The following is a 23,178-nucleotide window of genomic DNA, read 5'->3' on the forward strand; positions in this document are numbered from 1 at the left end:
TTTAGTTTGTAAATGAAATCCTTTTATAGTACACTGAAGGGCTCTTAATACGTTTTGAACTTCCAAAATAAATTAATGTACTAAGTTACGTTTATCAGTATGTAAATATAGGTATAAAAATATGATAATCAAATTTAAAACTTACGTGCTAATAATATTAAAATGAAGTTTAAAAATATTTCCATTCTACTTCATTTTAACAACGAATATTCCATGACGTCGAAACACTCAAATCCGTGTTTTAAATTCAAATTAACCGCGCACGCGTGCTCCGCGCCTCCCGGGTAATCCACGCACGCGCGCGTTATCTCTCACCCAGTGAAATATGTGATGAGTAACTCCTGCCCTGCTTAACGGTAGCGTGTTTCCCCCGCCATATCTATTGTAACACGTGACCTGTCAATCACGAACCTATATCCCTTCGCCGGGGAAAACCCTTTCTCGGCGTTGGGACAAAATACCTATTGTAAGACCTCTGCTTGAAAAGGGACTGCCCTTCAAGGAGAGGTCAGATTTTGATGTACGACTTCGAAGAGAGAGGTTCTCCTCTCTAATGCTAAATAAAATTATTCCTTTTTCATTAAACTTTAGAACGTAGTTCTGTTATTTGTAGTTAACACGCTAAGTCGCGTATCCCCCGCTACAAATATGGTGGAGGCGCCGGTTTGGTTTTAAGTTTACCGTCGTGTGACACAGCCAACTGAAGATACCCCGTTACCGAAGTCACCGTGAATCGATTTTTGAATTCACGCCCCAAACTCCGATGTCCCCGACTCATGGTCCGCTAGCCGCCCCGTAGTAGTATCTGCCGATGTCAGCCGCTATCGTACCATACGTTACTCCGGGAACATCGTTCACAATCCAGGCCACGACGCTCATCCGTTCCTGAAGTATCAACCATCCAGGCAAACGACGTTTCACCGTTCCTGACGCTTTTTCACCGAGGCGACGACGTTTTATCCGTTCCCGGCAACGACGCATCTCCGTTCCAACCACTTCAGTCCAGGCAACGACGTTTCACCGTTCCTGGCAAGCTTCACCTCACTTGGGTCCCCCTCGTTTTACCCGCCCCTGTGCTGTGCCATCAACCGAGAACTCTCGACGAACATTTGCTTTGCGAACACTTTCCGATCGCTTTGCTCATCCTTCACCGTGTCACCGAACCCGTAAGACTTTTCTGGTATATCGTGTTTATATTTTAAGTCTGGAAAAATGTCCGAGGGCAGTAGTGATAGCGAAGAGGTAGCCGCCGTTACCAAAGGTGATATTAAATCCATTTCGAAGACCATTCAGGCCTTATTGGATCAGCAAACTAAACAAGCAGCCCTTCTTAATACGCTTTTGTCCGCACACCCCAGTAGCAGTCATCATAATTATGCTACTTTCAACCCTCCTACTCAAATTTTGGCAGGGAATATCCCTCCTCCAAATTTGCCGGGGAATATGCCTACTCAAGCTAATATAACGCAGGCTGATAATCCGCCTAGTCAAATTCCACCGCTAAATTTTGCTCCACCCGTTACGGGTCAGGCAGCCGCGTTTCGCGAAATACAGGTAGCTATACCTCGATTCGGGGAATCTTCGCGAGACCCCATGCGCTTCTTGGAAGAAGTAGAGCGTTATATGCGCATTAAAAAAATTTCCGAAATCGAGATCTTAGATTATATCCCCGTAATGCTCGAAGCTAATACCGTTTTCTGGTGGGACCGCGAACGGACGACCGTTTGTCATTGGGGCCAATTCCGCGCGCACTTTTGCAAGGCGTTTGTCGGTCGCGATTATAAGCGCAGATTAGATGCTAAAATTAACGAACAAAAACACGGCCCACGTGAAAACGTTTTAATTTTTATTCTTGAGATCGAACGGCTTTGCAAACAAATGGATCCGACAATGGATACCTATGAAATCGCGCGGAGGGTCCTTAACGGCCTCAATCCCCATTTACTACGGGATATGCGTTTACCTGACGACCCCACCCTTAGCGAAGTGCAAGAAGCGGCTCAGGAAGCTCAGCATGTTTTAACTCAATGTGAGACTTATGACGCAAAATTTAGAAATATTTCCAGTTCTGATTATTCTACTCAGCGCCATAGGAACAGGAATTACAATTTTTATTCGAAAGGTAATCCTTCTGAGGGGGCCGCAAAACGCGATATTTCTGCCCCAAATCAAATAAATCCCTCTAACACTAACCACCACAAAGATCGCAATTCACCGTATTGCGATTTTTGTCAAAAGGCTGGCCATTGGACATCCGTTTGCCGGAAGAAAAATGCTACTCAAAAAAATAAGTCGACACATTCCACGGAAAAATCAGGTGGCCCGCAAAAAGATCCCAAAGCTTCTTACATTAGGCATTCCTTTATTGTCCCCATACCAAACTCTACGGACAAAATTTCCGCTGACGTGCGTGGGACAGGTGCACCTCCCCCCGACAACGGTTTGTGGGAAGAACTCACTCCTTTGGAGCCACTATGTAAAACCACCAGGGGTCCGAAATTTCCCTTCGACCGCGCAACGGTCAGCTGCTGCGAATCGCGTAGCCACGCGCGTCCTAGGGTCCCTCTCTCAATTGGTGCTTGGGAGGGTACGGCCATTATAGATGGGGGCGCCGATGTGTCTATCATGACAAGGGAAGTATACGAAGCTGCTAAGCTTTTAAAAGGAAGCGAAATCAGTCAGGTTTCTGGTTTAGAAATTGGGGCGGCGAATAATTCCCAACTTCTAGTTTTGGGTCAGGTCGCTTTCATTGTTCGCATATACGATAAGTCATGGAAATGGAAGTTTTTGGTAACCGAGGCCGCTGAATCTCCCGTGCTCCTCGGGTGGGATTTTAGCCTACACACAGGCCTACACGCGAAACCGCATTCCTTGAGATTTGCTTTTGGGGGGGACCCCCAAGATTATCCCCTCGTCCCATACGACACTAGCTTCGGGGCGAAATTTTGCGGCGCTGTTGACACGCTTAGGCCTACCGAGGACTCTAACCTCAACATAGCTACTATTAGTACCAACGAAAAAAAAAGGGTGGGTCTCTACGACAATGAACCCCCCACTAATGCGGACGTAGAATGTCTTTCAAAGATAGAGGCACTTATTGCCGAGTACCCCGATGTTTTCACGGAGAAGGCTGGGCGCACGAATGTCGTGCAACACAAGATTAGGTTGACCAGCGATGTTCCTTTCAAAGCCCGGTCTTGGCCCCTTTCTCCGCCGAAGCGCGCGATCGTGGAGGCCCAGATCGACCAGATGCTCGCGGACGGCATCATTCGTAAGAGTCATTCTCCGTATTCCAACCCAATATTACTCACTAAAAAGAAGAACGGGGGAGGGTGGCGTTTTTGCGGGGATTTCCGGATTCTAAATAAATTAACGATCCCCGATGTCTACCCCATTCCCCTCATCAGACCCCAACTCGATCGCCTTTTTGGGTTTAAATATTTTTCGGCTCTTGACTTGAGAGACGGTTTCTGGCAAATTGCGCTGGACGAGTCTAGTAAGCAATATACCGCTTTTGTCACCCACAAAGGTCTCTTTGAGTTCAATGTCATGCCCTTTGGCCTCATTAACGCACCCGCGACTTTTCAACGGTGTATGGAGGGAATATTCGAGGAAAGGCTATCCAAAGTACTTGAGCTGTACTTTGACGACATTTTAGTTAAAACCCGCACGCTGGAAGACCATCTTGTTGTTCTTAAGTCCGTTTTCCAGCGCCTGCGCGAAACTGGTTTAACCTGCAAGCGTCCTAAATGCGCGTTTCTTAAAAAGGTTGTTTTATATTTGGGATATAGAGTGAGCTCCGCGGGAATCGCGATAGACCCCTCCTCTACCGTCGCTATCGTAGAATATCCTAGGCCGAAAAACCTTAAAGAAGTTAGGTCATTCTTGGGTATGTGTGGGTGGTACCGTGAATTTATCGAAGATTATGCCGATATTTCCCTACCCATCACCCAATTGACGAAAAACCCTACCACCGCGAAAATTCCCTGGAACGCAGCGTGTGAGTCCAGTTTTCAGGAACTGAAGAAAAGCCTACTTTCTCCCCCCGTGTTAGCTTACCCCGATTACTCCCTGTCTTTTGTTTTGCGAACCGACGCTTCTTTGACCGGCCTCGGGGCGGTCTTGTATCAGGTTGATAGGCAAGGAAAGGAACGCGTCATTTCTTTTGGCAGCAAAAAGCTTAAAGACGCGGAAACCCGATATCACGCCACGGAACGCGAACTTCTAGCGGTGGTTTGGGCGGTTAACAAGTATAGGCAATATGTCGACTGCGTTAAATTCACTCTAATTACCGATAATAGCGCTCTTCAATGGTTATCAAAAATGAAAAACGTCACTTCTAAACTAACTCGCTGGGCGGTCGAGCTCCAAGAATTCAATTTCACAGTCGTCCATAGGAAAGGTCGCGAAAATGTAGTCGCGGATGCCCTCTCCCGTAATTCCGTTGTAACTAACGATGATCACCTAACCGAATCCACGAGATTTGATGAATTAAGTAATTGCGTAGAAGTTGAAACCCCTTCTCAACTGGCCGTCGACGCGCTTGCCCTAAAAGACGCGGCCGCGACTCAGGTAGCCCCGCTTCGAGATTTACGCCGTTTATCCGACGCTCAAGATAAAGATGTCAAACTCAGGGCCCTGAAAACCTACCTCACAAATGGGGACCTACCACGTGAAAAATTTGGTAGAAAAATAAAACAAAAATCGGGACGCTATTGTCTCTCTGACGAGTCCGTTCTTTACCGTTTGATCGAGAGTCGCCCTTGTAAGCACATGGCTCGGATCGCGGAGCCCATAGCGTGGCGTCCCGTTATCCCCTCTTCCCTCCAAAATTCCATTTTATTCGAATTGCACGACCACCCCACAGCTGGTCATTTAGGGTTTGAGAAAACACTTTATAGATTGCGCAACACCGCGTATTGGGACGGTATGGTAAGCGACTGTAAGGCCTATGTCAACTCTTGCCTCACCTGTCAAAAATTTAAAATTTCCAACACCCTACCAGCAGGTTTCCTCTCCACAATCGAGCCCACCGCTCCTTAGGAGATAATAGCCGCGGATCTTATGGGCCCTTTCCCCGTTAGTAAAAAACAAAACGAATATCTCCTAGTCGTCATTGACCATTTTTCAAAATACATTGAAATGTTCGCTTTGCGCAAGGCTACTTCCCAGATCATAACTAAGAAACTTTCGGATGAGGTTTATCCGCGCTATGGGGTTCCTCGCGTCTTAATCGTAGACAGGGGCTCCCAATTTATCTCTAAGCAATTCGTTGGCGCTTGCACTGATTGGGGGGTAAAAGTTCAACACACGACCCCCTATCACCCCCAGGCAAATTTCACTGAATGCGCTAATCGCACCATAAAAACTATGATTGCCTCCTACGTTGAGGACAACCACGTGACTTGGGACGCTCATTTGCCCCAATTCGCTCTCGCTATTCGTTCGGCGGTCAACTCGTCGACCGGTTACAGCCCACATTTCATGCTTACCGGTCGCGAGATGACTTTACCACTGCATCGAGTTCTCGAGAAATCGGGAACCGCTGCCCATACCCCCACTGCCCAATATATTGAGCAATTGAAAACCAGAGTAGAGGTCATTGATGACAACGTAAAATCTGCACGCGCGAAAGCCCACGCAACCCAAAAGCGCGCTTATGATAAAAACCGGCGTCACGTGACGTACGAGGTGGGCTCCCAAGTCTTATTAAAGACTCATTTCCTATCCAGTAAGGGTGACCGTTTCACTAAAAAATTGGCACCAAAGTGGGAGGGTCCTTACGAGGTCGCGAAGGTTATCTCGGACGTGGATTACGTTTTATTTGATAGAACACGGAAATCCAAGGGTGGTGAACCTTATTCTTTGGGGGCGCACCACGTTTCCCACATTCGTCCCTTTAGGGATCGTCCCGATCCAAATGATACTCCCCTTTCTGGTCAAGAAAGTATTACGGACAATAGGCCTACACCCCAAACAGTCTCGCATCCTGATCTTTCCGATGATGACAATGGCGAGCCTTTTGTTCGGCGCTCTGAACGAATTCAGAATAAAGAGCGAATAAAATATCCAAAATGAAGTTTATTTTAATCAATCAATTTTTGCGAAACTTTGTTATAGTTGTTGTATTATATGTCGCGTTTTGTTTTTTTGTATTCATTTATCCGTTCTGACGCGGTTTTGAAGTTTTATCATTGTAAAAAAAAAAAAAAAAAAATGAAACCAAGATGATAATATTAATGTAATTTTTTTTTCTGAACACAAAGTGACATCTGTCCCTGATATTCTTGTAACCCAATTCTATTTTATTAGTTTAATTTTGATGTCGTTACTCATAACTTTTTCTTATCATGTCGCTTTTACTACGTATAACCTCCCTTGGGCCGGGGGAATTGTGATGAGTAACTCCTGCCCTGCTTAACGGTAGCGTGTTTCCCCCGCCATATCTATTGTAACACGTGACCTGTCAATCACGAACCTATATCCCTTCGCCGGGGAAAACCCTTTCTCGGCGTTGGGACAAAATACCTATTGTAAGACCTCTGCTTGAAAAGGGACTGCCCTTCAAGGAGAGGTCAGATTTTGATGTACGACTTCGAAGAGAGAGGTTCTCCTCTCTAATGCTAAATAAAATTATTCCTTTTTCATTAAACTTTAGAACGTAGTTCTGTTATTTGTAGTTAACACGCTAAGTCGCGTATCCCCCGCTACAAATACTCGTGAGATAGGTTCAAGTGTTAAGCATATTTAAGTACCACTTACGCGCTAATGATATTAAAATGAAGTTAAAAAATATTTCCATTCTACGTCACTTTAACAACGAATATTCCATGACGTCACTTTTAAAAAAAACACTTAAATCCATGTTTTAAATTCAAATCAACCGCGTCCCAGGTAATCCGCACGCGCCGCCCAGGTTATCACTTTTTACATCATTTCAACTTATTCCGTACGATAAAACGTGATAAGATATACGTTCAAGTGGCTTTCGAGATAAGCGTAGATAAATAAACAAGTTTGCCTGGACATAATATGTTGATATACGGAAAAACGAATCGTCGCGAGAAATATCATAAATACATTGACTTTTTGACGATTTTACCCCCATTTCACCCTTAAATCCCGGATTTCGATCCCGAACCCAAACCCGAACCCGGGAGTGGCGTCTCGCCATCACTTTCCTTCTACTTACATCTGGGGGATTGTGTGGACTTAAATGTCCATGACATCTTGTTTTTCATTTCAAACAATAGTTCGTGCGTCAGTAGTTCGCGCGAATTTAGTTCGATTATTCAAATAGTTCGCCCTTAGGCAATAGTTCGCCTTCTCATAAAAAGGGAATTTATATTTATATTATTCACATACATGTCGATTATAACGTTTTTATATCCATTGTATATCACTTTCGCTCGCATTCTCATAAAAAAGTATTAAATATATAAATATACATGTATATCACTTTCGTTAGCTTCTGCTTTCATTTCAGTCAATTTTATAAAGAAAATGCCACATTTTACCTTCGACAAATCTACAAAATGCGTTGCTAATGCTAGAGCCCACACAATTTATGATCAAGTTAATAATTACACTGATAATCATAATCATGCGGCTGATTCCGGTAAAGTCACGGAAAGGGAAGCAGTTCAGGAAATGAAAATGAACGCTCTCTCTCCTTCACGGAGATTTGTAGATGAACTATTTGCATAAGCGAACTATTTGATGAAGAACTATTTGCATAAGCGAACTATTTGTTGACGAACTATTTGCATAAGCGAATTATTTGTTGACGAACTATTTGCATAAGCGAACTATTTGTTAATGAACTCTTTGCATAAGCGAACTATTTGCTGACAAACTCTTTGCATAAGCGAACTATTTATTGACGAACTCTTTGCATAAGCGAAATATTTGTTGACGAACTCTTTGCATAAGCGAACTATTTCTAATAAACGCAATGTGCCTCACATCTAAATTTATAATAACATAAAACCGCGTTAGTTTAGAGGTTAAATGTTAAGTTATATGTAACCTTTCCAAATTGGTGTAATTGGAATTTGAAACCGACAAAATGGCAAACAAATTAAGGTTTTAAAATTAAAAAATATTTTTATTTTTTTTGAAAACGACTAGATGAACTTAGTGTTTCTTCTCCGCCTCGAAGGCATATGTGCCGAAGTACCGCGTTTTTTCAAATTAAAACGGTTTAACTTAACCCTTGTCCATTTAAGTGTTACAAGTATTAATCAGCAATATTAGTTTTAGTTGCAGGGTTTTGACAACATTTAGCTAAATTCCATTTAGAGAATGTACAACACGGCAGAGATGCTTTTCTGCACTTACAAACGGTGTCTCTGGCACATTTCTCACATATACACGGTAACATCACACGTTACATAAGGTTCGATTCCTTCCTCCGAATTTCTATACCCAAATTGAAGTGGATCTAGGGCTGGGACGTTCACTCATTTGTAGCACTGCAAATAGGCCCGTTTAATATGGAGTTGAATGCTAGATTAATCAACTTTCGATCGCATTCGATGGTACTGTTGATCACGGTAAAGATCAAAAGAGGCCTCGTTTGACTTAAGTACTCGTAAGAGCATTGATTCGGCTTTCTCTATAATGGCTTAGTTGTTATTTGGGATTTTCCAAAATCTAATAACAGTCCTGGTCCTATTGTCAACGCAGACTTTAACGCGGCAATTTTTGTCCCAACTTTGCTAGTTGTATCACAACCAGAAAGCGCGTGTATTTCTGGCAATATTCCTATCACATTTGGATCTATAGATGACAAATATTCGTGTAGTGGAACCGCATGAGTTGTGTTTTTCAGGCCACATAAAATCCATAGCTCCTACAAGCCAACCCGAATGTACGTTTCTTGAGTATGATACAGCAAGTTACTGTAAACATCGGTATCAGAAGAGACAATTTCAATTCTTTCGTAGTTATTCGTAGTCACGCAATGATACACGTGTAGCATGAGCCTATCGTCCGTTTCTTCTTGTACGCTGTTGAGATCCGCTTCTTCTCGGGTATTAAAATTGGACTGTGGCACTTATTTTCGCCGTCTAGAGCGTATCCGCCAAGGTACACGGAAATATCTTTTACATCGCTTTGTAAATATGTGCTTCAGGAAAAATCTTTGTAGCGCCCTTTTGCTATCTGTAGACGATCAGAATGAGTCCATATTTACGGGAACGTGAGTTTCCGCACCATAAATATTGACTTTGATTGGCTCTGCTTTTATTCGCCTAAGACGTTCTAGTTTTTTGACGCTATTATCTTGGTAACAGTCAAAGACGATATCAATTCTCCGACAGCCAGGTGAAATAGACTTAAACATCTGCCAAAGATACTGGGCCAAATCACCAAAGATTTAAGATTTACCATTCTAGCTTGGGGCATAAAATCTGTTATTACAGCTGTGGTAGTTTACCAAAAGTTTTTATTGGAAAGGTAGTTTCCAGATCTCGTACTAGCTGCGATTTGTCTGGTTTACGAAGTAGTCCGTCTTTGGTTAAATACAAGTCGAAGTGAGCCCGTAGGAAAAACGTGTATCACTAGAGTAGCCGCGAGTCCGTGCTACGTCAATGTACCCAAGCGCATTATTCGTTTTTTTATTTGTGGTCTATTTTCTTTATCGGATCGAAAAGGTGTTTTTTCTCCACGAATCGTTCTCGAACAAAATCTAAATACGTTTCTTCTCCGAGATCCAAACATCTTAATTTGAAAGATACTTCAATTGCATCCATTTATTTTCCAGTTAATACGTTGTCCACGTGAAAGTTTCTTTCGGCTTGAAGTTGTAAGGGATTAAGGTGTTCTTTTATTAAGTCATACATTTTCTGTACGCTGGTTTGGTCTTGGTCAGTCAGGGTTGTCGAATATTCATGGTGTAAGGAATAGCTGTCGTTGAAATTTAACCCACAAAAATATCTGTGAAATTGAGCTATACCCCTTTTAGGCGACTTAAGACATGGTATGATATCTTGACCCGGAATGGAAACTGGAATCGACCTTCGTTTGGGGTTAATTTCGTAACTATTGGTTTTTGGACTCGGAACTTTGGGGCTGGTTCTGCGCACACTGAACTTTATCTTGAAAGATAGATAACTAAAACCGTATCATGAGAACCACCAAGTCCTGATAGCGTCGCTTCTTCGTGATGAAAATTATCTATTGCACCTCGAATAAAATATCCAGGAATAATGGTATTCGATGTCCATCTGCTTTTAGAATTGATCTATTTGCCAAAGCTTGATCTTGTCTTAGTACGTCATCGTAATTGTGCAGAGTCCAAGACGATTAAAATAAAGTATCAAGTGTTTAGACCTACACGTTTCATGTGTCATCTGCACGTTACTCACACGCAACGGAGTTTCCTTCTGGCCATTATGAACTAATTTGTAAAAGCATTGAAAAATCATATCACATTTTCACCTAATCGATTATATGATGGAAAAAGCGTTCTAAAGAAAGATAACCATTTCTTCGGACGGTTTCGTATATACGCTTCAGTTGCTTCTGGAAGATCAGCTTTATCACCAAATTTTCCTTCTAATTTAAAATTTTATTCTTCGCATTCCTTTTTCAATATTTTTGCACATCCCACCTCAGATTCTCGAATCGAAGCGATCTTACGAACTGCTGATGCTAAAGGAATGTTAGATGAGTACACTACACACTCAAAACTTACTGTTGAAAGAACAGCAAATACGGTTTATAATTTACAGCAAGGTGCAGTTGAAGTGGGTTAACAGCAGTTTGTCGTAAAATTTACAGCTTTCTGCTGTATTTTGAAGAAAACAGTAGCGACTGTAAAAATTCATATTCGTACTGTTTTTAAAATGAGAGTTATATTAAAATTAACAACATGAAACCGTGGTTGACGTTTTACTTCAAAAATGCGTAAAATTTACCACACTAGTATATAAAACCACTAATTATTATTTAGTTGTCAAAACATTTTTTTAAATCGCACAAGTTTCATTTTAGTTTTAAATATTATAATATCCGATAAAAATATTTTTATATACTCTTTTGTATAAGTAGCATCCCACCCAAATTCCCTTTATTAATTACAACCCTTGTTCATCGTGTGCTTAATAATTTGAACCCAAGTTAATAGTTTACTTTCCTTTGGTTTTCCCTATAACTCTAAAGTACAAAGGCTCAAGCTCAACATGTTCAACTAGAGTTGTAGTCATTTTTTGTATTGTCGATAAATTTTCTATTGGATTATGAAAATATTTTGTCAAAGTTTTTGTTATAATAATTTTAATAATTGATAAAAAATTATATATATTTCTATCATGAATTGATTGAAAAAATATGTGAAAAAGTTTAATGAAACCAATATGATAACGATTTGATCCGTAAAATTTTGGATGCAATTAAGGTTGTGAATAGGTTCTGTACTAAATACGTTTTATAACTAAAACTACGGCAAACACTGGAATTTTACAAACATTGGATTTCACTGTAAAAACTGCATGCATTTACCGTATTAAATACGTCTGGAATGAAGGTTAAATAAACAGCAATACTCTGTAAATATAACTTTATCTTGCTGTATTTTTAAACAGCAGAGTGTCCAGTAAATTTAACAGGAAGCATGACAATAAAAAAAACAGTCAGAGTTGGTTGTGAATTTAACAGCATTCTGCTGGCATCTATGCTGACCGCAGCTTACTGTAAAATTTACAATAATATTTTTCTGTGTGTATCTGAGACTGGTTTTGCCCCTGGGTGTATGCGAATGAAATACTTTCTCCGAAAGTCATCAGCTCTCTGCTTTCGTCATATCAAGAAAGATTTTTTGCGTCTTCGACTCTACTCCATTTTATCAGTAGGCGATCCTTTTTATAAATTTTACGAATTTGCGGGCGGTAAATATAGTTTTATGAACAATGATTTTTATCGGTGCTGTGCTTTCGTTTTTTAATTTAGTTGTCTTTAAACACTGGTAAAATGACAATAAGTTTTTTTTTAAGTTTTCTTACATAACATTTTTCCAGAAATTCAAATCAATATTCTAATTTAACTTTAAAAATCTAATCTGTAAACTCGCAATTATAGCTACAAAACATCAGTGCGCTACTTTATTTCCAAAACCACGTATCTTTTAAAACAATTTGTGTAAAGATACGTGGTTTTGGAAATAAGATAGCGAATGAACTTCACCGCTATACTTCTATGTGCTGCAGACAAGTGGTCGACATTTCAAAGGGGCTACATAGCGATGACAGCGCCATCTATATTTTCCAATGGCGTTATCAAAGCTATACTATGGGAAAAAATCGGAGTCTATCAACCATCTCTCCACAAACCCTGGTACTGGTTTCGCAATTTTCAGTATTTATATTGTCTTTAAAGGGAATATAACCTTAGGTATTTGGTGTGGAACACAAACGTTTGCAGCTCCGGGCGCTCTTGCCTTTGGTTTTAAAAATGTTTGGTGCCACTGTACAGGGAAATTTGAAAAATTTAAGGTGTCTTCCATAAAGGTTGTTTTGCTGGTTATATTCAATTTAAGGATACGTGAGCTGGTTACAATTTTATCAATTCTAGAATTGGTACCACATGTATTATCGTGTTTTTTAATACGTTTGCAAATGAAACATATTACGGGTACATTCTCAACTTTTCTTGTCCCTGAATGCTCTCCTGAAACGATACCCACAACTATAACACGTGTAACGAGTCCCCAAACAAAGAGATCATTGACTAGAGCAAAAGCGTGATTTGCCACAAAAACTCCCGTACGTAAATAGACGCCCGTAACGATCACCACGCACTATTCGGGAGACCGAGCTCAATTATTTTTTTTTTTTGTCAAAATGCTGAGGGGTCAAACTAAAAAAGTTATAACTCTTGCATTAATAAATCGATTTACATGACTTAAATTTCATGGCATTGCTTAAAAAGAGAGCTTTAGTTTTGATATGAATAAAAAAAATTACTTGTAAACCTGTCATTTTCGGCATAATTGGAAAATTTGCCGGGTTGGAGTTTGCCATCATTTAAAACTTTGAAATCCGGTGGTACGTGTTGGGCGCCCTGGAAACTTTTTTTGAAATAGAGGAACAAGATTTAGATAAATTTTAAGTCGGAAATGTTATTTGAATTTAAGGGGATAATTCATAAATACATAGTACAGTATAATTTGATACAAAAACAATATTTATTCAACACAAATAAATTTGATTTATTTTAAAATTATCGGAAATGTTCGATATTTTTGTCTGGGTTTCAATCGTTAATTTTACAGTTAAGTGTATTTTTCCTTTTTCCATAGCCGTGGCCCAAAGAATTTAATTACCAAGTCATGAGAATTTCTTCCCGTTTGGGATTCATCGTATTGCGTCCGAGTACCATCTACTGGTGTCTGTGGAACATCAAATCTTTATTTTTCGTGCCCCTCGTTCTTTCAGTTGTCTTTCGAAGGTAAGCAATAATTCTAGCAGCCAGGTTGAGATACCCACTGTCTCGGATCCCGTAAGGACCTTACTTTCCTACCTTTACCCTTGTCTAAGACTACATTCAAATCCACCGTACCATCTTGTATTAAGAATATGATTATACTGGATATTACACTATAGCTTTCGTCTTGGCATTCTGAGGCGTCGCTCAAAAGGGAGAAAAAGTCAGCGGGTGGGATGAGTGTTAACAGAAAAAAGTTAGTTCAAGCTCTTCACCGGAAATACTTGTTTTTAGTTCCGTGAATGTAAAAAGCTTGCACCATAAGCCTATCATAAGGTCCCCATAAGCAAAGGTAGTTATTCAAAATCTGCACCTCCTAGTGGCTACGTCCTCAACTATGAATAAAGTTCGCGAAATGCATTATGAATGCGCACAAGCCGCGAGCGAACGTTTTTAAACTTAAAACCACGCGGAAGAAATCTCCACCGAGAGCCCTTAGCACCGTAGCCAAGGATAATTCCCAATAGATCTTAAAAGAAATTGATTTGAAAAAATTCAACGGTTATATCAGAGAGTGTAAAGTCGCTTCGCTACAGAGAGGCGCCTCTCTTTAAAAAATCCGTGGTACGATTTTATTCGCCGAGAATGTCCACAATTCCCGGGCGTTTGATGGCGCTAGTAGTATCTCCGGCACGCGCTAGATTAGAGTTTGAGAAGACGCAAAAAAGGAAGAGTGTTTTTGGTATTTTTGCGAGTTTAATTTATTTTGAAATGTCTTGTTCGGCTAAAAATTGTAAATCGAATAAAAAGGTAACCACGCGTCAGTCTTTTTTTTTCAAGTTTCCAAGGGATAAAGACCGGTGAATACGCGTTTTAATTTACTAAGCCTATTCTAATACATTAACATTTCTTAAAACTTAACATTTTGCAGCCACCTGCAAAATGTTAACAGTGAAAAGCTCCAAAATAAAACTACAGATTACTTACACTTTAACCACGTATTTTGCGGTCTTCATTTCACTGACGATTGTTTTATGAATATCAAAACCCAAAACAGGCTTACACCATTAGCTACACCTACTATTTTTTTTGGGAAATTCCAATGAAACCACGGTTTTCCCTAGGTAAACTGAAGGCAAAAACATATCCCGCCATGGTCTCTTACTGCCTAATGTTCATTTATAATTAATTCAAATAGTAGCAAATGAAAATGCACCCGAAGATCATGTTACAACTACAGTCTGGTGTAAGGTAAACGCAGCACTACAAATGCCAAATTATGCCCTCAAAAATCAATTCAACGAAGAAAATGATAATTTATATAAAATATTCACAATGATGAACACTAGCTTGAAATGAAATTTTTTTTACAGTGGATAAAGTCAATTCCTATGAATTTAAACCCAGAACTATCTATTCAATTCTATTCCATTTAAATATATTTGTACTGAACATAATTATAGCCATTCAACTAAACATTTTGACAATAATGAAAACGATAACATTGAAGGTTTCGTAGACTTCGGTCCATATGGAAGGTCAAAATAGTACGCAAATCAGGCCCTAGTGTACATGGTGAATGACATAAAACTGAAATTCAAACCACCAATTGGTTACTTCCTCACAAAAGATACTTGTCCCGAACAGACTTTGAAGATATTGCTTCATGATTGCGTAACTCACCTAAAACGTATTGGCCTTATTGTCAAAGCTGTAGTCTGTGACCAAGGAACAGGCAATCAAAATTTGTTCAAAAGTATGGGGATATCAGTGGAAAAGCCATTCATTGAAATTGATCCTCCACATCTCTTGAAAAGTGTGAGGAACAATTTCAAACGGTATCCCATAATAGTGGAAGGCAATCTAGTTTCTTGGGCAGTCCTAGAACATTTTTTCAAAATAGACTAAGAAATTGGTAAGTTTCAAAGCACACATAAGCTGAAACGTAAACATATCAAGTTACCAGCATTTTCTAACATGAAAGTCAGTTTAGCTGCCCAAATTTGCAGTCAAAGTGTTTCTAATTCAAATGGCCTGTTCACTGGGATTAGGACTTTGGTTCCATTCGCCAATAAGGAGACAATTGAGATCATCCAAATACTCAACAATACCAGGCAGCATACAGAGCTGCATCAGTCAATAGCCTCTTAAAACCATCAGATTCATATTGAATTTACAATTTGGATGACTTTATTTTAAACAGACCATGATGAAGATTTGTCCAATTATGATAACCATTGGGTTTTGCAAGGTAAAGGACAATTCACTGACGAGATTTAGAAATTTGCAAAGCTATTGAAAGTCCAAACCTTCTAAAAGAAAATGTTCTTAATTATATTTCAGAATATTTAATTCACCGCTGCTATTCAAAACACCAATGTTCTACCATGGTTTTGGTATATTTTATTAAGACTTGGCCAGCCCATAAAATATTCCACTTTAGATTCCACGAATTTCTTTTGATATATTAAAAAAGTATAGTTGTTAATATTGAAATGAAATAGGGAGGGATTTTTCTTGTACTTACTTTTTATATTTCTTACGAAATCAACTGTTTTACTTAAATAGTTAAAATAATTCAACATCACAGCTGACTGAGCTGAATTCAACTTTAACCTACTGAGAGCAAAATTTATTTTTCTTTGATAAGCAATTTTACAGTGCCATCGTGTGTCCGGGAATTGCAAACACTGTCGTCTGCTTCTTCAACGCTCTCATGGGGAAAAAACGTACCACGAAATTTTAACATTACGGGGATAGGAAGAGGCGCCTCTCTGTAGCGAAGCGACTTTACACTCTCTGGTTATATTGTGTAAATTGGCGCGTGCTTGCTCGGAAGGGATAATCTTATTGGCTAAGACAAATGCGGATAAATATTGCTAAGCCCACGTGATTCTATTTTATGATCAGAATAAATAATTACACGTGCTACGACAAAATGGGCGATATCATCGAGATTCACGCGTTTTTAATTTAAAAACCCTTCCTTTTGACGGTTTTTATTTTGGAGCGAATAATTTCTTTTAGCGTCTATTGTATCGCTTTAAAACTTAAAATTAACACTTGTCTTTGGAAAATGATTCATCAGAACCTAAAACTAGCTATTAGAAATAAGAGTTGTGTTTCTGAAGGTATTTATTTTTCAAATCAGAGATTTAGACGCGTTTTGTGTGGCATTTATCAATCCGAGCGTGGCTGCTCTACCAAGTAAGATAATATTTTAGAAATTTTGAAAAAGACGATGTCGCTACTGCCCTATCGTCGTACGTTAATTTTCTTCTCTTCAGGACAACGCCGTTACCATGGGCCCCTATGGTAGACCTTTGCTTATGGGGACCTTATGATAAGCTTATGCTTGCTAGAGTTTCGCTGCAAAGTATGAGAGACGCAAAAAAAGGTCGTAGTACTTTATCCAGGAAACGTATCCTTAATCCATCCTACGAGTCCCAAGAGACGACTCCTGTCGCGGTGAACCATCTCCTTAACCTTCCCAAACATAGTTATTTGAAGTAAGGTAACGTAACAAAATCGGTTCTTTCCAATCAGCCCATTCACCGAATGTCATACCGGAACTTTGACGTTCAGCGATATCCTTCCAGAAGATGCGAATACTTACGACAAAATGAGACCACCCAAAAAGGATGGTTCGAAAATACCCTTCCCCAAGTTTCAGGGACCACGGTCTTAACTTTGCAATGTTTTTTTCTAGGGGAACCTACCAAGGTCCGTTTCCACGTTACTGTTATGGGCCTGGACTCCATCAACGAAGGCTCTATGGTCAGAAAAAAAATCCGCTTTTTTTCCCTCCTTCTCAATCTAAAGAGTTTCTTTGACATGATCTAGACATACGCGGCCGATATCTTTTTCGCTCAAACTTGGAAGGACCATCGATTACGATTCCCCGAGAATATGACGTCGGAGTACCGTTTACTGGAAGTTGATTGGTTGAAAAACATGTGGCGGCCTGACAGTTTCTTCAAGAACGCCAAACAAGTCACCTTCCAAACGATGGTAAGCTAGCCCCAAATCCGCTCGTTATCAGTAAAGTGTCACTAATCGCATTCCTCCTAATTACCCTTAAAGACTATCGCGAATCATTACGTCTGGTTGTACAGGTTGGTAAATATCGAGTCCCTTGTCTGAAATTATTTGGGTAATATTTCTACTTTTGTTTTCGTAACGCTGCAGGGATAAAACCATTCTCTACATGGTTAAGTAAGTCACTAATATGGGAATAGCGCTATCGCGTAATGAGAGGGAGTTATTGATGGTAGATAAGATTGGTGGGGTTAAATACTCCGTGATGCGTCTCTACGTTCCCAGCCGTCATACATAAAGCGTATTGAAGAATAACCGCGAACCTTTGTTTGTAGGTTAACTCTGGTTCTATCTTGCGCCATGAATTTCGCCACATACCCGCACGATACGCAGCAATGCTCAATGCAAATGGAAAGCCGTAAGTATACTTTTCACCGTCTTTCGCGTCCTTCTAAAGACTACATGAAGTTGAGGGTTAGACCGTAATACCATAAATATTATGTTACTTATGGTATTACTTATAATCAACCCTGTGCTTTTATGTGTTGTATGTATGTTGTAATTGTTGTTTATTGGAAATTTAAGATTATCATCAGACCTCATTTTAATTTTAAACACTTTTAAGCGTACTTAAAAAAAACTAACTACACCCACTAACTATTGCAACCTTAGACAAACAAATATGGGACGGTACATTCAATGTTAAAACAGCGTTCTCGAATGTACACTCGTCGAAAGATATACCGGGTGTTCCCTAAATGGTGGTGGGACCGAGCGTCTACGGGTTCTACAGATTATTTTAAGACGAAAATGTTCTATGGCATTTTTCCGATTTAGGCCACCATTTCGAAGTTACGAAACGATTGATGTATGGACCACCCCCGAATTTAACATTACATTTTAATGCCTTAACGTAAATTAGCTGTTTCATTCATAGACACCGGCACATGTATAATCTAAGATTAATTATTCGTTAGTTTACGTGTCGCTTGGGAGTGCGTACCACACCGGTGGAAAAGACCAAAGTAGCGCCGTTGTAGATGACTAAATATTATATTTAATAAACTATCTAAATCGGTGTGAACTGCGCAATTCAACGTCTAATGAATATTTACCCCGTATTTCCGTTTGAGTAGCCAAGTTGTCTAAAATAAAACCGACAGCACGGCGCTTTCGTCAAACTATCTTAGCTACATATTGAATGTATCAACCTGTATATGTTGCTCAAAGTTGCAACTGAGAACTAGGAGGATTCGAGTACCGAGTTTTCATATCCCTAGCTGAGAATACCATCACATTGGTGCTTCGAAACGTGCCTTCCAGACATGAGCGAGTTTACAAACTAGGCATTTCAATCTTAAAGTTGGCAACCTAGGCATTTCAATCTTAAAGTTGGCCACTTAGAATTTATATATTTCGAAGTAATATGGTATTTGCATTGTTATTTAAAGAAACTTCAAATCTTTCCAATATATTGAAAACGATATAATATAAATTTTAGTTCAATTACGTGTCGCTCTTCAAGATGCATTGGTCCCAAAATACCAATATATATTTAGCCTTTATCCAACGCTATTCTATCCTGACAAAATTCCCAACGCTGTTTTTTATTTAATTTCCATAGACAAAATAGTGCCATCGTAGAAACTGTTTTTGGTCGTATCTTCGATCTCTAAGCAAAGTAAATTTTGAGCCCATTAGATAGTAGATTTCAGCCTACCGTGTACCGTGTACGGCTACTTCGACTACATAAAAGACATACACGGTCGTACGAGAGACTAAATTCAATTGCTTGAAATGGGTTTAAGACTAGCTATAAAAACAATAGAAATATTACTTAATTGGAAGTTGTCGCGTGAGCCTAATGTTATCCTAGGTGGAGGGCTAATATTTTTACTACAACAGGGCACATGACGACGGAATAGAAGTCACGAACTACAGTCCTATGAGCTTTTTATGATAAATGTTTAGCCTCGTCTAAGCACTTTTCATTTCTTTGTGTACCCCAGTTTAGCCCCCAAAAAACCTAGATTAATGTTCTATCCGTTGAAAGTTCGTAACTACTCGCCCAACCGAGCCGCCAAACACTCTTCGCGTAGCTTTTTAAACAACAGGCGTTAAAACTGGGTTTACACCTAATATTTCCCGAAAATTTTTTGATTTTTAGTGAAATTATTAAATCAAAGCCATTTGCTATGAATTTAATTAGACAGTTGATAGTGAAAAATATATTCCATGAAGTTAGCAATTTTTAGGCTTTGAGTTGACAAAAATTGATCTTCTCAACCCCCCTCCAAACCTAAGTACTTCGCTACGCCCCTGCTTCCAGACCCGCGTACAAAGTAACATGGTTGTCTGGTTTTAACGTTCATGGTTTACTTCAATGCTTCCATCAAAGATCGATTCAATCCATCCATGGGCTTTGACTAAGCTATTTCCAGACATACAGAAAAAGGGTCAGGCGTAGCAACTTTAAATTATAATTAATTTTAATTAAAATAAATTAAGAATTTAGAAATTTTTCGGCGGTCGATAGTTATCACAAAACAAAAGAAAAATTTAGAGACCTAACGGTTTGGATCGTTGAATGCCTAAAACACTACGGCAACAAATTTCGTGAACATCTGTTTACTGTTAGACAGACGGCTACGTGACCTTCGAGTAAGAAACTTAGAACATTCCCTCTAATGCAGCGTTTGAAGTCACAGTCATCTCCAGTCTCGGTGGGATACGCGCCATACACAAAAGGCACGCGAAAACAAACACCGAACAAAACGGATTTCGATGTGGTAATGTATCTTTTAACGTGTTGACACCAGCGAAGAAATCAAGGACAGACCCAAGTACCTGGTAGAAAAAAGTCCGACGAAGAAATAGAAAACAACCAAAGATAATAAATACGCTGCGCAACTCACGCAACACGAACGTCTAAATCTCTCGCCGGCGTTTGGTTCTTTTTGTTTGTGAAAAACATTTACAATTTTTAATGTTTAGCGCCGTCTGTTTCCAATAGGATACCGATTTACTCAACGCTACGTGTTGTTTATTTCACGCTTTTTAAAATGTTTTAAATAGTTGATTTTATAAAATAAAAAGTGGTCTTGCCCAACTTGTTAAAATGTTGCTCTTACGTCACAAGACCCAGCTTTATTAGTGTATTCCTCGCACGAGCGATTTGCACGCGCTCTAGAAAAAGCTATATTCCTCGCGACTGTAGCGCGCGCTCGTAGGCTTGTCAAAGTAAGAGACTGTGACGTAAGAGCAACATTTCAACAAGAAGGCCACGTTACTTTATAAAAAGAACTATTGGGGGTGATCAAGTTTGCGATCGTGGAGACCGCGCCCTTGTAGCAAATTACAGTCGGGCCGACGTCGGCCGACTTTTGGATTTAGGGTCGAAATGTCCTAGGGGTAAAAGGGTCGGCCGACCGTCGGCCGCCTACAAAACGTCGACTCTATACCGCCTTTTAATAGACCTAAGAACCGACTCCGAAACGACGTCGGGCCGACTTTATATTAATGCTCATTTCCGACCCAAAACTGATCTAATTATTAGATGCATCGTTTTTCGAATACAAATTAGAAGAAAAAATAAAAGTGAATGAAAAATTATCTCAGAAAATCATCAAATAGTCAGAAAATAATTAAAATATCCCCTTTTCCTAAATACATATGGTCTGTTTCATAAAGTTAATGTCGAATCCAATAATTAAATGTAAAGTCTACTTTAAGTCGGATAATGGTGCCGACCATAAATAGTCCAAAAAAAGGATTTACGGTTTTATTGTCGAAAAACGTTCGGGCATTTTTAGGTCGGAATTTGGTCGTCGACTATAAAGCGACTTTTCGACCGTACACCGACCCTAAAATGACTTCATGTGCTACAGGCGCGCCTTTTTGAAGGTCGAGTTTACCATTTTCAAGGTCGTGATCGCCTATTTGGGCAACCCGTTTTAAATTATTGTCGTTTTTCTCTGGATTGCTCCGACTGCTCCCGATTTCAGTGACGGAGAAGCATTTACAGTTGTAATGGAATACCCGGAGTACACTATGAGGTTGCTCTGGCCCTGTGTGTACGGGTCGCGCGAAAGCCACACCTAGCCTGAATCTGGGGCAAAGAAGCCATCCGTTTATATTACCGTCGCGTCCTAGATGTGGGTTTCTAGAATCGCGAAAGATAGTTGTCGAAGCGACTCTAGAAGCCAGCTATGATTGCTCCCATGGTGGGGTAGCTTTAAATGATAAATATCTTAGGGGGGTATTATGAGCATGTGCCAAATGAAAAGCTGACTGTAGGAACGAAAGCGAGTTCTGCTCAGAAAAAGAGAGATATCTGGGGAGTGACGCTGGTGGACGCGTTGTAAGGATACACAGCATGCAGAGAAGAGAGAGAGAGTTTTTCACGAGCATCTATTTATCTGTAAATTAACATAAATTCACTCCTTGTCTGAAAAATGGTAGAGGGAAGATCGTTTGACTTATTGTAGGACAGTTGCTTCTATTACGGGTACAGCGTCGTCATCCAGTCTCGTAGGGAAACATCCTCCAGGCAGTGAAGCAAATTAGGCTAATTCAGCGTACGCTCGACAGGGTTCAATTAAGTTCCTTTGTCCTAGAACTGCAGTTACGCGTTCAGCACATACCTAAAGTCTCGAGGTTTCCAAAAACGGTGACGTTTCAGTCAGATGGGTATTGTACTCTGGTGGTCTCGCTTCTGCCAACTCGAGCCAATTAGGGTGCTGGCCGAACATTACCTAAGAAGGTCATTCAAATCTCGATTCCCCAAAACAACCTCTAAAAATGAATTTTCCCGTGGGTTCGATACCACCCACCTGCCCACGTCCTACTTTTATCACGAATTACATAATAAGTGTTTCAGGAAGAGGATACGAACCTTTTTAACGTAGAAACTGTTTATTGTAAGATGCGATTCTGGAAAATGGCACATTTCGAGGCGCTACATTCCACTGACACGCAATTTGAACCCTATATAAACAGTTTATATTTGCAATGAGGTCTAATTTTTTCTATATACACCATTGCATCTTTTCAATGCGCCCTGCGAGTATAGTGAGCGCCTGCAGGAGCCGTGTCCAAATATACTAAGCTTGTGGTATCTTCAAAGTAATTAATTTATCTTTAAAATAGTGTCGCATACGACGGATGACTTAATTTTTGATTGGGAAGAAGATACGCCTTTAATGGTAGACGACAACATAGAGCTGCCTCAGTTGGACTTGGTCAGAACAGACCGAGCCGACTGCACTCAAGTATATTCAACAGGTATTGGATCCTTCTATACCAGGCTTTTCTTTCGGAGCTTTAGTGGTACCGATGTTGCCTCAATTTTATATCCCAGGTAACTTCACCTGCTTGATGGTAACGTTCAATCTGAAACGGCGCTTGGGTTACTACCTATTCCATACGTATATCCCAACCTGCCTAATCGTCATAATGTCTTGGGTTTCCTTTTGGATCAAACCGGAAGCCGTACCCGCGAGAGTGACCCTGGGAGTAACCAGCCTTTTGACACTGGCCACCCAGCACGCTCGAAGTCAATCTTCTCTCCCTCCTGTCTCTTACATTAAAGCCATCGATATTTTTATGTCATTTTGCACAATCTTCGTCTTCAGTTCTCTCATGGAGTACGCGGTTGTTAACGTGGTTCTCGAGGACTCTGACAACCAAGGCACGGGCAAGAAAGTTAAAGTAAGT

General features: G+C 40.0%; 1 protein-coding gene and 1 long non-coding RNA gene across 4 annotated transcripts in view; one reads left to right on the forward strand and one right to left on the reverse strand.

The window, feature by feature from the left end:
• Positions 1-23,178, forward strand: part of LOC149940930 (glycine receptor subunit alpha-2-like) — a 64,099-nt gene that overhangs the window by 40,118 nt on the left and 803 nt on the right. The window contains exons 1-10 of one of the 3 annotated variants that reach the window (XM_090177984.1): positions 16,542-16,632; positions 16,713-16,846; positions 16,926-17,069; positions 17,135-17,202; positions 17,269-17,436; positions 17,509-17,540; positions 17,614-17,640; positions 17,799-17,881; positions 22,612-22,746; positions 22,823-23,172. In XM_090177984.1, the coding sequence (XP_090034110.1) occupies positions 17,048-17,069; positions 17,135-17,202; positions 17,269-17,436; positions 17,509-17,540; positions 17,614-17,640; positions 17,799-17,881; positions 22,612-22,746; positions 22,823-23,172 (885 nt within the window). In that variant the 5' untranslated portion in view covers positions 16,542-16,632; positions 16,713-16,846; positions 16,926-17,047. Of the gene's footprint in view, positions 1-13,300; positions 13,450-16,541; positions 16,633-16,671; positions 16,847-16,925; positions 17,070-17,134; positions 17,203-17,268; positions 17,437-17,508; positions 17,541-17,613; positions 17,641-17,798; positions 17,882-22,611; positions 22,747-22,822; positions 23,173-23,178 lie in introns of those variants that run through there. The other 2 variants (XM_090177982.1, XM_090177983.1) reach the window with 2 other exon arrangements.
• Positions 14,801-15,665, reverse strand: LOC149940931 (uncharacterized). Its single transcript, XR_016481354.1, has 3 exons — positions 15,389-15,665; positions 15,109-15,306; positions 14,801-15,015 (listed from the first exon to the last, which is right to left on the reverse strand). It is a non-coding gene; the product is annotated as an uncharacterized LOC149940931 (long non-coding RNA).

Source organism: Leiobunum rupestre, chromosome 6 (assembly GCF_980474605.1).
Source record: "Leiobunum rupestre chromosome 6, qqLeiRupe1.1.hap1, whole genome shotgun sequence".
NCBI lineage: Eukaryota > Metazoa > Arthropoda > Arachnida > Opiliones > Sclerosomatidae > Leiobunum > Leiobunum rupestre.